The sequence below is a fragment of the Rhipicephalus microplus genome, chromosome X (genome assembly GCF_043290135.1).
Source record: "Rhipicephalus microplus isolate Deutch F79 chromosome X, USDA_Rmic, whole genome shotgun sequence".
Taxonomy (NCBI): Eukaryota; Metazoa; Arthropoda; class Arachnida; order Ixodida; family Ixodidae; genus Rhipicephalus; species Rhipicephalus microplus.
In genome coordinates this window covers 315,804,820-315,820,578 of record NC_134710.1, presented here as the reverse complement: position 1 = coordinate 315,820,578, position 15,759 = coordinate 315,804,820, and the positions used below count along the sequence as shown (strand labels likewise).

Genomic DNA, 15,759 nt, shown 5'->3' with positions numbered 1-15,759 from the left:
AGAAAGCTGCACCAGATCATGTTGCTTGTGTGTCTGCCAAAAGTGATGAGCGGCTAATTTTTTACGTTGCTGGATATGTAGCACGGAAGTTCTTGGCCAAAACCAGTTGTGATGCTTGTAAAAACGTTCTGCTTGCAGACAAAAACGACATCAAAAACCTTCAAGCTGCTCAGCTAACACAGCTAAAGGATTATGGCGGCCTGCTGTACCCGTCGGGTTTCCTATTTAGGTTCCTAAAAAACCTGGAGAACCTTTTCACGGGTTGCTTCAGTGCACAAGAGCTTCATCACGAAAGCACCATGGATGTAATTTGGCTAATCAAATCCCGACCACAGCACCGTGTTGGATGTACTGACCACGCTGAAATGCTTACTGCTAAGATGGTGGCATTTTTCATTACCACTCGGCTGCACTTTTTCGTAAAATCACTCAACCGAGCCAGGATGCAGAAGCGGGAAACGGCAAAATACCTGAAACTTAGCCGCTGTACATAGACTGCTCTTGCCCCCATTTCAGCATTCATGTCTGCAGGGGAACCGTGTTTGTTTATCCATTTTCTCTGTGCCATTCTTGTATTTTTATGCATACTGTTGTCATAACTTACTGTGCAATAATTCTGTGCTTTTGCAGAATTCATTTGGAGTCTGTCTGTTACAAACGCCTAGTTCTTTGCAATTTAACAGTTTAATTTGTCATCAAGACCCTCTTAATGTATTTCTGGTATTTTTACTTCACTACGTGTAAGGTAGAGTGCTTGTTTGATGTATTGAACTTCTGACAATTGTTTTTTTTTTGTTATCTAGTGAGCTATTTCTGTTCGACATTTTATTTTTTCATAGTCACATCGTTGTTTGTCATTGTATAAATTTTTTATGTATAGCTTTATGTTAAAATGTTTTTAATGTGAAAGCCTTAGATCTCTGTTTCATGGAATACATGAGGTACTCAACATCATTGTAAGGTCCACAAAATTGTACAGAACATTGGAGTGCTAGCCGGGAAGGGAGCACTGCAGCAGAAGGGTTGGAGGAGGGCTAGAAAGTTAAATAGCAGTGCAAGAGGGGAGGTCGCTGCCATGTGCAATATGAGCTGCCTTTAGAGCTGAAGGTTTTGACGGGTGTGAACAGGAGGCTTCTGGTGTTGGTGAGCCAGGATAACAAGCTTTGGAGGATGCTGTCTATTGTGCTATTCAAGTGGTGATGGGAACTTTCGCAAAGTTCAACAGAAAGTTCAAGAACACATTAACAGAACTTTCAACTAAACTTTCACCGTCACATTTTGGGAAAGTTCTATATGCACCCCCGTAATTGTTAAAACGTTCCTAGTATGTTTACTGTACTGTGATAAGTGAAAAGTAGACTGCCCGTTTCATTTATTGCAGTCGTAATGGCAATTCGTGCAACCTGGCAAGCAGTTTTAATTTTGCACCTGATTTGTTCATAGCCGCACCATTGTCTTTGAGATTTCCTTTGAAATATTTTAAGTATATGTGTATATTCCTGTCTTTTTTTTATTGTGTGAAAAGTAGACTGCCTGTGTCTTGCATTGTACTGTGCTTGTGATCAGTTTTTGCTTTCTAGCTGGTTATTTTCGTTTGACATCTCACTTGATTAGTTCATTTGGCATGTAGTTACAACCTAAATAAATGTTGTATCAAGTGTTGCCGAAATATTTCTTTCATTTGCCATTTTGTCACACAGCCTCTTCTTTATAATAACTATTCTCCTGGCTAAAATACTGTGGGACTCCAAGTGCTGAAAGCGGTGCTGACAGGGCTATCTGTTTGGTCTACAAACTAGTGTAGTCGTGCAAAAGTTGTCCGCATGTGAACCAACAGCAAGAAGTCCTGCTCTACAGAAAAACGAGTACCGCTTACGGCACACATTCGAAATGGAATGCAGTCCATAATACACCAGAAGGCCGATAACCGAGACAAACATTGCGGTTCGAGCCGCTAAATTGCTACTCTGGTCAAGGGCGTCACCAGTCGTGGCTCGTGGCACGTTAATGACAAAAAATTCATATAAGATATCCGTGATTTGAAGCTGAGGTGCTCTGAAAAAACACGAGGCGTATTACAAAAAAAAAAAAAAAAAGCCCGTCCGACGCTACGCTGCGAAGTCGACGGGAGCTGCACATGATGCTGCTCTTCACAGTGAAGCACAGGCTCGCAAAGCGTTCAGTACATAATCTCAGCACGCAAAACCGTTCGCCAGGTTAGTCGATTGTAGCTGCCCATTTTTTTAAAGTGCGATGGAACGGAGAAAGAAAGGGAAGAAGCTTGCGCAGCTGTTCGAAAGATGCCCAAATCCCCGCAGCAGCACCTCGCGATTACTACGCCAGCGCCGCCCGCGGCCGGCAGCTTCCCGAGACTCGCGAGCAGGGGGGCGCTTTTGCCACTACAAAGTATTCTAGTTCACTGTACTCGGGCTAAACCTGACAGGAGTTTTGGGCTATGACTTGGTCAGCCTGAAAACTAGGCCACGCATGCTCCTAATTGACCACTTCAGAGTCAGAAACTGACCCAAGGTTTCGCCCCGCACAGCAAAAACCAGCTGCTCGCGTGCTCTGCACAGACGTGGCCGCGGCTGTACAGACAGATTAAAATTTTTGCATCGAAGTACCCGAAGAAAAACTATCGTTTTTAAAAGAGGTCTTTAATAGTGCCTAGTGCTGAAACGTAAAAGTTCACTGATACGCACGACCAGGAACAACAGCCGCGACTTAGACTTGAGGATCAGTTGTATTCGAGGCTCTTCCAGTCTCGTACATGTACTTCCAACACGACCAAACATTGACGAACGTGATAACGTCGGACATCACGTATAGTTCATGTATATGTCTCAGTGAATCCGACACAAAGTATAATAATAATAATAATAATATAAAAATTTGTACGACTCAAAACCACGATTTGATTACAAGCGATATAATTATGTTCATTGGCGTGCACTGACGTATGAGAATAAGCTCCCACCTGTATCAGTATTCTGTCATTCAAAAACAACTGACTTGTCGGCTGGCTTGCATTGTTTTGTAAGTTGTAACGAGTCTGCCTGCCAACGAATTCAACCTAGCAGCCAAATAGCGGTCAAGTGCACCGTTCAGGTATACACCACTCGTGGGAATGAATTATGGGTCCAAGTGCTCTGAATTATGACGCATACTACTACATTGGTGCGCTTCCCGCCGGCGATTTATGTACGTGCACCTTCCCTTTTTCTATTTCAGACGAAGTCATTGCACCCAGACATGAGTTGACGTACTACAAAACGCACCCGCAGAGCGCCGACTTCGAGTTGCTCCCCGAAGCGTCTGCGCTGCCTTTCATGAGCGAAAGCGCGCCGTTGGAACTGCGCCTCGCCATCGTCGGTTCCGTAGCTGCCGACGCCCTGACCACGCTGCTTTTCCAAGAGTACGACGAGTGGGACCACGAGGCTCGCGGAGAATTCGCTCTACAGGTCCGCTGCCATCTGGGCCGTCGAATCCCGCTGCCCAAGTTGCGGCCCTCGCAGCTGCGCGACATGCTCCGATTCATGTCACTCATGGCTCTTATTGCGGCACTGCACAATCCTGACGCGTTCAGTCGGTCTCTCGGCGTGCAGGGCCTTCCGTGGAGTTTGCGAGGCGCACGTCTACTGTTTGCAGCCTGGTGTCTCCAGCACTGTGGCCGGCCGAACGGCAGGAACACGTGCGATCGACCACTCCTCGAGACTATGTACTTCCAAGAGGCCTTTCTATGCTGTCCGCTGGACGCCATGTGGAAAGAAGATGCCTGTGCCGTTCTATTCGACTGAATGATGCGATTCTTCGGCTGTTGCTGACACTGTGTTGACCCAGCAGAGCAACAGTGTATCATATTCATCTCGGGTATTTCGTACGAGTTAGTAAGTTCGAATACGCTATAACCAAGGCTCCGAGCGATGTAATAATTCCAGTCGTCAGACTATCATATGGAATTTATCAAAGAGACACAGCTAGGAACCGAAAATACGGAGAAATAAAAGCAAACTACATATACATGGTAATCTTATTGAAAGCATGCACGGAATAAAGCTGCTAAAAAAACCCTTACATGCATCAGGTGCGAACCGAAATCCACGATGACAATGCAGCTTTGGTTTCTTGATTTTGTAGACACCAAGACAAAACAATTCTACGCATAGGTGTCACTATGCCATGACAAGTTAGGTGATTGTGTTCCTTTTACACAATACGCAACAATTTTTTACATGCCTATGCCGCATCGGTGACTCAGCATCTGATGGAGTTGAGCTGCCAAACTACATTACCTAGATCATGAATTCAATTCAAGCTAGCTAGCACCCCCCCCCAACACGTGGACTCAGTTTGCGTTGTCTTCTCAATAAGTATATGAATAAAAAAATCAGACTGATTATACTATACTATAAACTATATATATAACATAACAGCGAATAGATTGATATGTAGGGTTCAACGTACCAAAACCACCATATGATTATGAGAGACGCAGTAGTGGAGGGCTCCGGAAACTTAGACCACCTGGGGCAGCAGCGAATAGAGACTTTAGCCGCTGCCTTCAGCCGTAGCCACGTTGCGTGGCTGAAAGTTACGTATGTGTGCTTCCATGCCAAATATCCCAGTCATTTTAGCAACCATCTCAACTGTCATCGAAAGAAATTGCACCGATTTCTTCTCAGAAAAACTTGCTAGAATATTTCAAAAAGAAAAAAAAAAACTCCTCAAGGGATAGCCATGGCAATTTCGCAAAGTGTCGTCTAAGTGACAAAAAAAAAATATAGTAACATGAGGGCATCGTTTCATGCAGAGGCGGTTGTGTAGGGTGTTCGAATCTCAGTAACATTATTGCAGTTTTTCTGTCATTTATGCCTTCACAAATTTTGCCACAAAGTACCATGCCTCCATTTTTTTTCCTTTTGCAATGCCTCGCTAACCCTTTACTGCCGGATGTCACGAATTCGCGACATATTGAAAACTTCGAGCAAGATAGTAACGAAAACCGTGCCACCTTTAATACCGGCTGTCAAGTAGTCACGATGTATGTAGCTATAAAAGTTTTGCACTGTCCCGCCTAAAATACTTTAAGCCAGAACCAATATTTGGAGCTGATGGCAGCGAGCGCGTGCTAGAGCTCTCATGTCGTCACTTTTTCTAGACATTTTTCCATGTTTGTCTTCACTTTTTCTCGACAAGTTCCATCTTCAATAGTTTTGCTTATTTTGTGTGTACGGTTTCAAGAGGTGGCACGCAACATATTGCGTAGTTATCAAGTACGTGTTTCGTTGCAATGTCCTCGTTTCTGTGGCATATGGAGAATTCGCGACATACACAAAAGCATGCATTAAAATTGCATTTTAGATATTTCAACTGTGGAATCATTTAAAGGTTGCTATTTAAAGCTAGAAAATAAATACAACTTTCATTTTGCTCTGCAGTTTCATATTTCACGCATTAAATGGCTAAATATGTACATGTACTTCCAAAACGACAAACATCGACGAACGTGATAACGTCGGACCAGTAATCAATGCTTACTCTTTGACGGGTACATTTCCAAATAAAAATATTTCCGAACCGCTCAATTTTGTAAATTCTGCAAGTAAAAATATCTAATTCAAGAAAATCATTATGGTCCATATTTAAATGCAACTTACACTTAATGGTTTCTAATGAAAAATTATTTCTTTAATTCAATCAAAAACTAATAGTTATTCTTACATGGACGCTTTTATCATTGAAACTTTCAATTTAACAATAAACAGAATTTTTTATGTTTCCCATTAAGACAATGAACAGTTTCAATGACCAAGCCGCCGTAATGAGAAAAAATGAACTGCAAAATATTCTATTCGTTAAACTAAAATTGTAATGACAAAAGTTACTGAATAACTATTTCTTAGTTTTTATGGAAGTATCCGAGTGTTAATTGCTGCACGGCGTGGAGTAAATTGAGCCTCAATGTGAACCGAAATAAAGATTTTTTTTTTCATAGTCGGGATCTTTTCTCACAACGTTTACAAATTTCAATGGAATGAAAATACTTTTAACGGGAGATATCTGAAGAATTGATTAATGGGATATTCATACATAATGCTGTATTACAAACACCAAACATTTTGTCAAAATTTGCGGGGGCATATATGGCAGAAAAATTGCAGTGGTGCTATTGATATTCAAGCGCCTTATGCAAACGATTTTGCTGAATACTAAAACTACTCTTGCCGTTGAAACAAGAAATGATATACTCAAAATCTATTTTTAACAAAAAGTCACTCCTAAGGACATTCTGCGAAATTCAAAAGGCTCTCACGTGTCTATTTTTTTCCCTCTCCGATACATTCTAGCAGTTCACTGCTTTCCATAAATGAAATGTGGCATTTTTCCTTCTTTTTTTCAAAAAGCGCGAAGTGTACTTTAACAGAAACTGAAAAAAAAAAAAAAAGAACACTCGTTCCATCTAGTGACGATAAGGTTGGGCTTGCTCCAACAATTTTTTGCCAGTCTGTTCCAGTACCACGAACACTTCAAATATATAGAATCAATATAATAGCCGACTATTGGCGGTATTCCGAGGTAAAATTTGTACATTTCACTCGGACCTGAATTAGCTCGTAAAAAGAGTTACTCCAATATACGCTATAAAATGAACACAATTCGAGCGCTTCCATCCGGGGTACAATGGCGATTAGCAGACTTGAAGAGCGAGGGGCTGTTATGCAAAAGGTGCACTATTCTGGACTGTCGGCAGCGTTTTCTTGTTCTTCGCATCTATTTAACCTTCTAGCTCGCCTTCTGAGCTCATTTCATTATGTGCCATTTCGGATTCCTCCTCCTCCAAGAAATAGATCCGTGCCCAATATCTCCATAAGTCTTCGCTTTCAAATATACCGTCTTGGAGCGAATGAAAGACACAATATACTGTAATGTCGAAATCGAAAAAAAAAAAACACTAATGCCTAGTTCACACTGAAACAACCGCTTTCTACAGCGACCGAAATTTCCCTGCCGCCGAAACGCAGCGTCGTTCGCACTGGACGCGCCCCGCGCTGGCGAATATGCCATCTACTACAGGGCGAACGCGGGATGGATGCGCTGTCACCCGGTTGTTGTCGCGGCTCGCAAACGCCACTACGCTATCTGGTGGTGTATACTTCGACGATTCTCGTACGCAAGAAAACACAGTACTGCTTACTTTGCTGGCAAGTGGCTGTCTTGTAATGCACGAAGAGCAGAAAAACCACCGACGCCAGCGGCGTTGGTGGGTTCTTTTTGCTCTGCAAGACCGCAACAAGCTCGGTCACGCCAACAGCAAGCTCGGTCACCTCTTTCACGAAATACGGATGCGAAGTAGGCACAGAGTACGTTAAACTCTCGGTTTCAACAATCAGTTACGTGCACTGCGGCATAACAAGTAAGTAGGGCTTGGCCGCCATTTTTCAAAATTTCTTGACTAGCGCTCCTATTGGTCCGCGGTGACCGATTCGGCGGCAAACGCCGCAAAAGTCGGTCCAAGAGCGATCGGCGCAGAAAGGGCCCTTTCGGCGGATCTCGCCGCCGCCGAACCGGATTCGGAGCACTTTCGGCGGCCAGTATGCTCAGTGTGAATGCGGCCTAAGAGGGAAACAGAAGTAAAAAAGTCGGCCTATTATTCTTTATATTAAAGATTTGCCCAATAACTCCATATCCACCAGTAAGTGCCAACTCGCCCCTAGAAAAACTAATGGTGGAACGCAAACACGATAGCAAAGCAACTAGGACACAATTGAAACGCATTGGATGACACCAGTTCTGGTCACGAATTCTGAGGCAGTGCTGGTTTTATGAATGTGACTCAGTTTGAAGTAAATTCAACATATGGCGAACTTCTTTTATTAGAATCTGCATTGTTGAGTTCACGTTAGAATCAGGAATTGCCCATTTTAATTACAACTCTTTTAGAAGTAAGACACTTCAGCGCACTTCACGCTCACGTGGAATTCTGCCTAGTTTCGGCTTCTGCATTTGGCTCTTTTCGAAAAAAAAAAAATAAATAAAGCCACAAATCAGCCACGATTTTTTTTTTCGACTACATTTGAGATGGTCGCCAGAATGGCTGGGATGTTTGGCACGGAATGATCCGTATATGAGTAACAGCTAGATGGGTTGTCTTCTCTCGGCAGCCAGTGGATTGACACACGCAGATACCACACCTTCGCTTGCACAACCCTGTGCGGTCAGTGGTGTTTGACTGTAAGACGGTAAGTTGGGCCAGTTGGTTAGGATCTATCGTGAACTTACAGCGCAACACCAAAAAATACAGGACAGGGAAGGAGCAAAAGAGAAAGAAAAGACGGCGCTGTCTTTTCTTTCTCTTTTGCTCCTTCCCTGTCCTGTATTTTCTGGTGTGGCACTGTAAGTTCACGATGGGTGTTTGACTGGCTCGCCAAGGCAGCGCGTGGGCGCGTGATGAAGTGGCTTGCTTAACAGGGAACGGCACTCTACACTGCAAGTCACGACAGCTGCCGCAGACAGGCCCACAGAACACCTATATACTATTGCGGCCTCCGAAGGTTTATGCAGGTGGTCGCCCTCACTGCATACCTTAGTGAAGACGTCATCGGCGACCACACGACTGTGCGCTCTACAGCGGCGCCACAGAACCTTCTACTATAGCCACATTCTAGTACACTATACTTCTACTACACTATACTTCTACTCGCTATCTTCCATGTTCTGCGTTTGCTCTCTTTCATCCTCATTCGCTCTGAAAACGGGCGCTTATGAGCTGTGCTTCAGGGGGTCTGGCTGCGGCAGTGGAACAGGTGGAACACCTGCCCAAACCCAGCAGCCCACACAGCGCGGCCGAATTAGCTCATCGAGGCACTCTACGGCCTTGCCATCTTGCCGCGCTCGCCATTTTTGGGTACACAGTACTGAGGGACTATGACACTACGTTTCTTGAACAAATGATGTCTCAGATAGAACCCTTTAGGAGTAGTTTTTCGTGAACTGATTTTGCAAGTATTTTCGAAAAGCTGCAGCAGTGAGGCAGAAACCTGCGCAGATGCACGAGGCAAGTCAAAATAATAAACTGCATTAATAATAAAGCTCCAATGCGCATATGTACTAGTCCACTGCCAGTTTTCATAAAACCTTAAACCAAAATCTACATCCAATAAAGATTGCATGTTGAAAGCAAAGAGCACAAAAAATGCCTTTTCATTTTATCCAAGAAGCCAGCACAGCAGTACATAATCTGTGCTGCCTCCTCTAGCAGCTTGAAATGCACATAGGACATTGGTACAAAACATGCACAACTAGCAGTACAGCAGCCTTGTCGTGAACACAACCAATCTGCTCACCTTCTACTGCACATAGCAACCAAGCTTGCATAGTAACTGTCACAACAGTTACGTACGTCGAAGCACCATGAGCAGAGTGAACACACATTGCAGCAAAACATATACACCACCTTTTTGTTCAGCTCTCCATTCCCATAATAATAACTATATACAAAATTTAGTTGTCAGCATGGCTCCACCTAACTAGTCTCCCGTGATCTAGAAATACCACTGGGCCCAGGGTAGCTAATGATTACGAACATTTTCTCAGTACGAAAAGAAAATAAGTTCATAGGTTTATAGAGGTATTTTGGTTATGCATTCTTGATACGTCCCCTCAAATGTTTTCCATGTATTTCCCTGCTCTTTGCCTTTGTCCCAATGTAAAAGAAACAGTTTCTCCAATCACCATAAAAAAAAACTTGGCGGAAATCCCTCTCCAGCCGAACACAGCTTTCGGTAAATTTTTACTAATTGTTTGGGGCAATTCAACATAGAACAAAAAGAATACAGCGAATGGGAAAAACCTAAACAATCATGCAACATCATGCAGCTTCCCAGTGACGGTGACAGGCACTGTAGCCGACCCAATAAACATGGTGTTTTTTTTTTTTTTTTTTTGCTATCATGAATGGGTTCAAGGCGCTAAGAGTGTTGGAAGAACATATGGTTGGCTAGAACACGTGATCTGCATTGATTGATATGTGGGGTTTAACGTCCCAAAACCACCATATGATTATGAGAGACGCCGTAGTGGAGGGCTCCGGAAATTTCGACCACCTGGGGTTCTTTAACGTGCACCCAAATCTGAGCACACGGGCCTACAACATTTCCGCCTCCATCGGAAATGCAGCCGGGATTTTAACCCGCGACCTGCGGGTCAGCAGCCGAGTACCTTAGCCACTAGACCACCGCGGCGGGGCACGTAATCTGCATGGTGACCAAATAAGTCTTTCAGCTAGTTAGATGCAGCACGGGGCAAGCTTCTGTAGAAACTTTCAATCAATGCAAAAAAAGTAATAGTTTTATGTGCCAAAAGCATACGATTGCGACACGTGCTGCAGAGCTCTAGATTAATCGACCACTTGCAGAAATCTTCAAGGCCGATTTCCTGCAAGGTTGTTTTCCAACCAAAAGAACAAAAAAACTCCCGTGCCCAGACTGCTTTTCTCACTCGCTGTGCTTTTACCACTCCTATTCCAGTGAAGGCACGCGAGCACGACAAAACTTCAAATGAACCCTCAGATCGCATGGTGGGCGAGGCACCTGGTGTTCGCGAAGATGGAAGTCGTGGGAAGACAAACACAATGAGTGAGAAAAGCAGTCTGTGAACGAGACCTTTCGGTTAGAAAACAACTTTGCAGATTTCCACAAATGGTCAATCGACTTCTTGCATTTCTTTAGTATGCAGCTGAATCGAATACTTTTTCTTTTTAATATTGACTTCATAAAAATGAGACTGGTGCGGCCGTGAATCAAATCCACCGTCTATACTTAGCGACAACTTATCTAAACATTAGAGTGAAGGCTAAGGAGGGAAGGCTTCAGCACTACTGTGTTGCTCCGCAAGTACTACATTCTTTTGCTCGCATCATTAGAATGTTTACAAAATTATATTCTTGAAAATGTAAATGACCCACACATTTTGATTGTTAATTGTACATTTTAGTGGCACATTACATTTGCAGTCGCACACTGACCCACTACGCCATGGACACCAGCTTTCCTTTAGAAAACGAGTATGCTGAAAAGGTGGTACTCTCGGAAGGCATTCCTGCAAAGAGAATACCTGAATTTTTCCTACAACTTCCCTGAACTGTTCGAGTCTCATAATACAGCAGCATTCATTTAGGCAAGGCCAATGAAAGATTAGTATACTTGAAATACCATCGTTTGGTGCAGTAGCAGGCATGCGCTTCGGTACTGTGGCTTCCATAGTGCCACCAAGGAAAGTTGTCGCAGCGTATAGCTTACCAGCACCCTTTAGCCGCCAGGCTACCATGGCCAGTAAATGTGTTATAATTCTTTAGGAAAAATTGCATTTTTACAGGTTGACAAAAATATTCTTGCAGTGCACACACACAACCGCAAGGTATAATGAATTTACATCTGGACAACTCACCCCAAAAGTTCACAACTATTGCCACTAGTCTGCTACTATAACCGGGTCTGTTAAAGCTAAGAAACTAAACTTCTTGCAACTACACGAATTGCAAAAAATGGCCTTGCATGTACTGGGGGGGCACTGGCTACAGCCTGCATTATCATCAGAAATTATCCAGAGTGTGAAACCCACGGCACACAGCTGGCAGGAGCATTGGTCTGGCATTAAAGGCGACCCTCAATCTGCAACCCAGACTGGGAGAGTAGAAGTAGTGTTAATGCACGGAACACAACCCTCACAAATGACACCGATTCATGAACCACAGCCCAGGCCTTCTGTATGGGTTCGGTCTATGAAACAGCAGCCCACGTGCCACGTGGACTGACACCACGCACTCGTCTCACACGCCAACTAGTTAGCCCACTTCCAGTCTGGTGACCTTACTTGCCACGTCAGGAAAAAGGGTGACCCCCGGCCTAAGGGGGAGAAGTGGCCCCGGAACCAAGTGCAAAACTAAAATGAGATCTGTCAGCACTATCGTCCTGGACGGAGAGTTCCCGCTACGACACTCTTGAAGCACTATCCTTCAGTCTAATTCAGACAGGAGCATATCCCTCACCGGTAGTTTATGCAAGACTCGTAAGCGAACTAAAGCCGGCATGCCCCTGATGCAGCATCTCGCGATGCAACTTGCAACATATGCTGTGGCAAGGCCCAGAGTTGTGCGCAGACGACAGGTCTCCAACCGCAGAAAAGGACACTGCTCACAAGTCCCTACGACAACGACCAACTTCGGGCCGTCCAGAGGGCTCATGAGCTGGCCGTCGAGGCCTCTTACGAGATCATCGCCTTCTCGGGACCAAATTATTCAGTCAGTGAAAAGAGTAGAGTTTTCGGTTCTGCCCCAGTGTCGTGACCACGAGCTCCATTTCACCGTAAGTTGTCAAGAATTACCACAAGCCCACAGCACAGAATGCATGCAGGTTAAGTTAACAAGGCAGCCGGCAGAATTCACTGTCAAAATTTTAGGCGTGACCGCAATTTAAACAGACACAAAAGAGAAAATGACAGCCTGGATTGATGAACTGAACTCCGAGAGCTCCAATGCCATATGCTTCACTATCACTAGTTCACTATCAGCCGAGAAAATTAAGGTTGAAGTTGCAATTTTGAATTCCGCGCCGAAATCTCCGCAGGCGACGTCAAAAATTTCAAAATGTACTTTTCATATTTTTGCAATGTTGGCTAGATTAAATCTTTTACACCTTTGTACGCTAAATCTAAGACACCAACAAGTGACAGTTAACTTCATTTTTATCTATTGTAAACTACATAGCACCCAGTAGCTGCCTCCAAAATCTTCTACACCAAAGTGTTGGGTGCGGGAATCTAAAGGTGGTGCCACCTGTATTTCCTTTTTCGGACGTTTTCTCGCTTATGTATTATTTCACAGCAAGAGAGGAGTTTTTGGGATCAGGAAACTGCACTTTATTAAGCAAAAAACATTTTGCTCTTCAGTGTTCCTATAAATGCCAGGTATGCCACAGCGGGGACTGAATGGTTCAATTTTGACGCCGAGGTTTTTAAACGTACACCATAATGCAAATACAAAAGTTATTCAAATTTTGCCGCTATCACAACACTACTTCTGCATTCACTATCAAGCAAGCAACATTGAGCCTAGCCCAGCAATACAATAACCAATGTGGGAGTAAATTCTCGAGTTCAAGCCACAATTTGATTACTAGGCATGGTATAAACTGAAATATCGGCATTCATTTATTGTTTAGCATGAACCTAAATGCATAGAGTGTTGCAATAGGTAGGTGTCCACTGAAATGCAACTGGTATACCCGGTGAGCCAACCAGCGCCCTTGTGCAGTGAAACATTGTAGCCATTAAGCTACACTGGTGGATTGGATGGGTGCATTATGTGCATTCTTCAAAATTCGACAACCAGTGAATGACAAGACAGACAATATGTAGCATTGGCAATGGTTTTCTTTATCTAGCAAGTCCAGCTTTCACATTTTTGGGACTGCAATTATGTACACAGTATACAGTCCTGTAAAAAAAATGGGGGAAGGCAAGCACTTCAACAGAAAAAAAAAAATGTGAGCAGGAAAACTTGCTAAAATGTTTACGGCAATATCGTTGCTTTAGCGTGTTTCACCTCTAGAGCTCCGAGCTCTAAGTAGGACAGCAATGCTGAAAAGCAACTTTGAATCAAGGTGTTTTATATAAACCTTTGGCCACCATACTTGAGAGTACTCGGTAACAATAAAAGTACTTGAGACCTCTGAAGTTACACCTGAAAAATTTCCATGATTTTTGTTTTAAGGGGAAAACTTGAGAAATCCTCTGGAGAATTACGTTGTGTCATAGGCACTCCTCCAAAGTAGCACAACATTCCTTTAAGAAGTGGTTAAAATGTTACTGTCAACACTGCCGCATACGAAAACAGACACATTATGTATTCGATTCTCGGAGGTGGGCAGGTTCTTGCATTAAGATAGGCATTTCTAACAAATTATTAGCATGAATAAAGATAAGTCATGTCTGCGTCTGACCGCAATTTTCACTCACAGGAGCCCATCACCCACTTTGTCTTGCAACAATGTTTAAAACTGTCCGCATTATCCCTACCTTTCCCTTACCGAAGAAAAAAAAATTCCTGGCAAGATTACCCTGCCTCAAGTCTCTCACTCATGTATGTGTGTTACATACAGGACGTATGCAAGTGTGTTTGGACTGAAGCTAAGGTTTGGAATGAAGCCTATATATATATATATATATATATATATATATATATATATATATATAAATGTTTCCTAGAAATCCCACCAATTTTAATGTTTTGATAGGGTATGGTGAGGTCAACATGTGCCAGGAGGCTAAGGTCGCAGGTGAGAAGGAGGGGAAGTATACTTCCAACAGCAGTTGTCCACCACACACTCTTTCAGTCACAAGGTGCCACCAACACATTTGCTTTTCTTTCTGGTTCATTCCCCATTCGGACTTGCGATGCCTAGATGTACTGGGCCAGCCAGCGGAAACCTTCGCCATAGCCCTGCCTCTTGAGAACACTGCACATAAACATCTCCAAAGGGCGTGCCGTCATTTCTGACCTTGGGACCTTGCCCTGCACAACATGCAAGAAAACACACAATTAAAAACTTGCTTCCTTTCTCCGTGCAGAGATCCAATACAATGTCAGCAATGGAACTCTTGCTGTGCAACATAACTGTACAAAACTGAATGAGTGCAACATTAGGGAACTTTGCAGCCTTTTTAATAGTTTGCAGTCTTTAGTAGTTTTTGTGGGGTGGAGGGGAGGGAGGAAGTAAGCACATACTATATCCTGTAATAACAAATTCATCATTGATGTCGAGAACTGCTTCTGTCAGCTGGAAAATAATGGAATACCACCAGGACTGCTAGCAAAGCCATGCAGTGACCTATTTTCTGGTCACATGGCAACAGGATAGTTAATTTTCTTTCACCTCTTGATAATGAACACATATTTACACATCTTAAAAATTTTGAAGAGTGAAATGCTCCCTAGAGACACTTTGCAATTTCAAATACACACTGTACTTCTACAACACTAAAAGATACTATTACGCTAACAATCCTGATATGCACTCAGCTCAAAGCGCCCAGAAACGCTGCATCAAGACGCTGGTTGAGGCAGCACTTAGACGTGCCAAGAAAAGCACAGCACAGAGCCCGAAGTTCCACCAGTCCTATTTCGCCACACGTACTTGGTCCACCTAAATGCTATTCAGTTACCCATCAATCCCTTTTCATTAGCTTATACAACTCTCTGCATAACCTTTAGCACAGTCAGTCTTGAAATCGGCTAATCGGTGCACACTGGTTGTGAACGAAGGAACAGTACTGGAACAAGACAAAGAAGCTGTTTACTAAAACAAGCACTGTGCGCACGTCCTTTTGTTTCTTGTTGTTGCGCCGTTTCTTTGTTGAAACACTTGATCACTTAACTGTCTCATACAGTAGAGAAATCACCGAGGCAACCTATGCCCAGAAGTTTCACAACCAGCATCACAATGACTATTATCTAGGTTTGTGCGAATATTCGAATGCTTCGAATAGTTGAATGGATATTACAGATTTCGAATTCCCTTAGATTCCAATTTAAACAGTGATGAAAACAGCATTCTAATTTCTGGAGCAGACTCCGGAGAAGTGAATTGATTGTTCTTGAAGCAGCAGAAATGCTAGCCTAAAGCAGCTATTAGTGTTTTCGAAGCACATCGCAAACCATTCCAAACGACTTTTAAAGCGCAGTGCATCATTTAGCCTTTTATA

At 43.4% G+C, this 15,759-nt stretch overlaps 2 protein-coding genes across 2 annotated transcripts in view; one reads left to right on the top strand and one right to left on the bottom strand.

Moving 5' to 3' along the window:
- Positions 1-2,858: 2,858 nt before the first annotated feature.
- On the top strand, positions 2,859-4,020 carry LOC142776234 (uncharacterized). The gene is made up of 2 exons (XM_075879521.1): positions 2,859-3,108; positions 3,232-4,020. Exon 2 carries the CDS (start codon positions 3,330-3,332, stop codon positions 3,795-3,797), a length of 468 nt encoding a protein of 155 aa, XP_075735636.1. The 5' UTR covers positions 2,859-3,108; positions 3,232-3,329; the 3' UTR covers positions 3,798-4,020.
- Positions 4,021-13,410: 9,390 nt separating this feature from the next.
- The window catches only part of LOC119184676 (small COPII coat GTPase SAR1B), a 60,150-nt gene continuing 57,801 nt past the window's right edge, over positions 13,411-15,759 (bottom strand). The window contains exon 7 of the mRNA XM_037433983.2: positions 13,411-14,569. Within this exon, the coding sequence (XP_037289880.1) occupies positions 14,456-14,569 (114 nt within the window). The 3' untranslated portion in view covers positions 13,411-14,455. The remainder of the gene's footprint in view (positions 14,570-15,759) is intronic.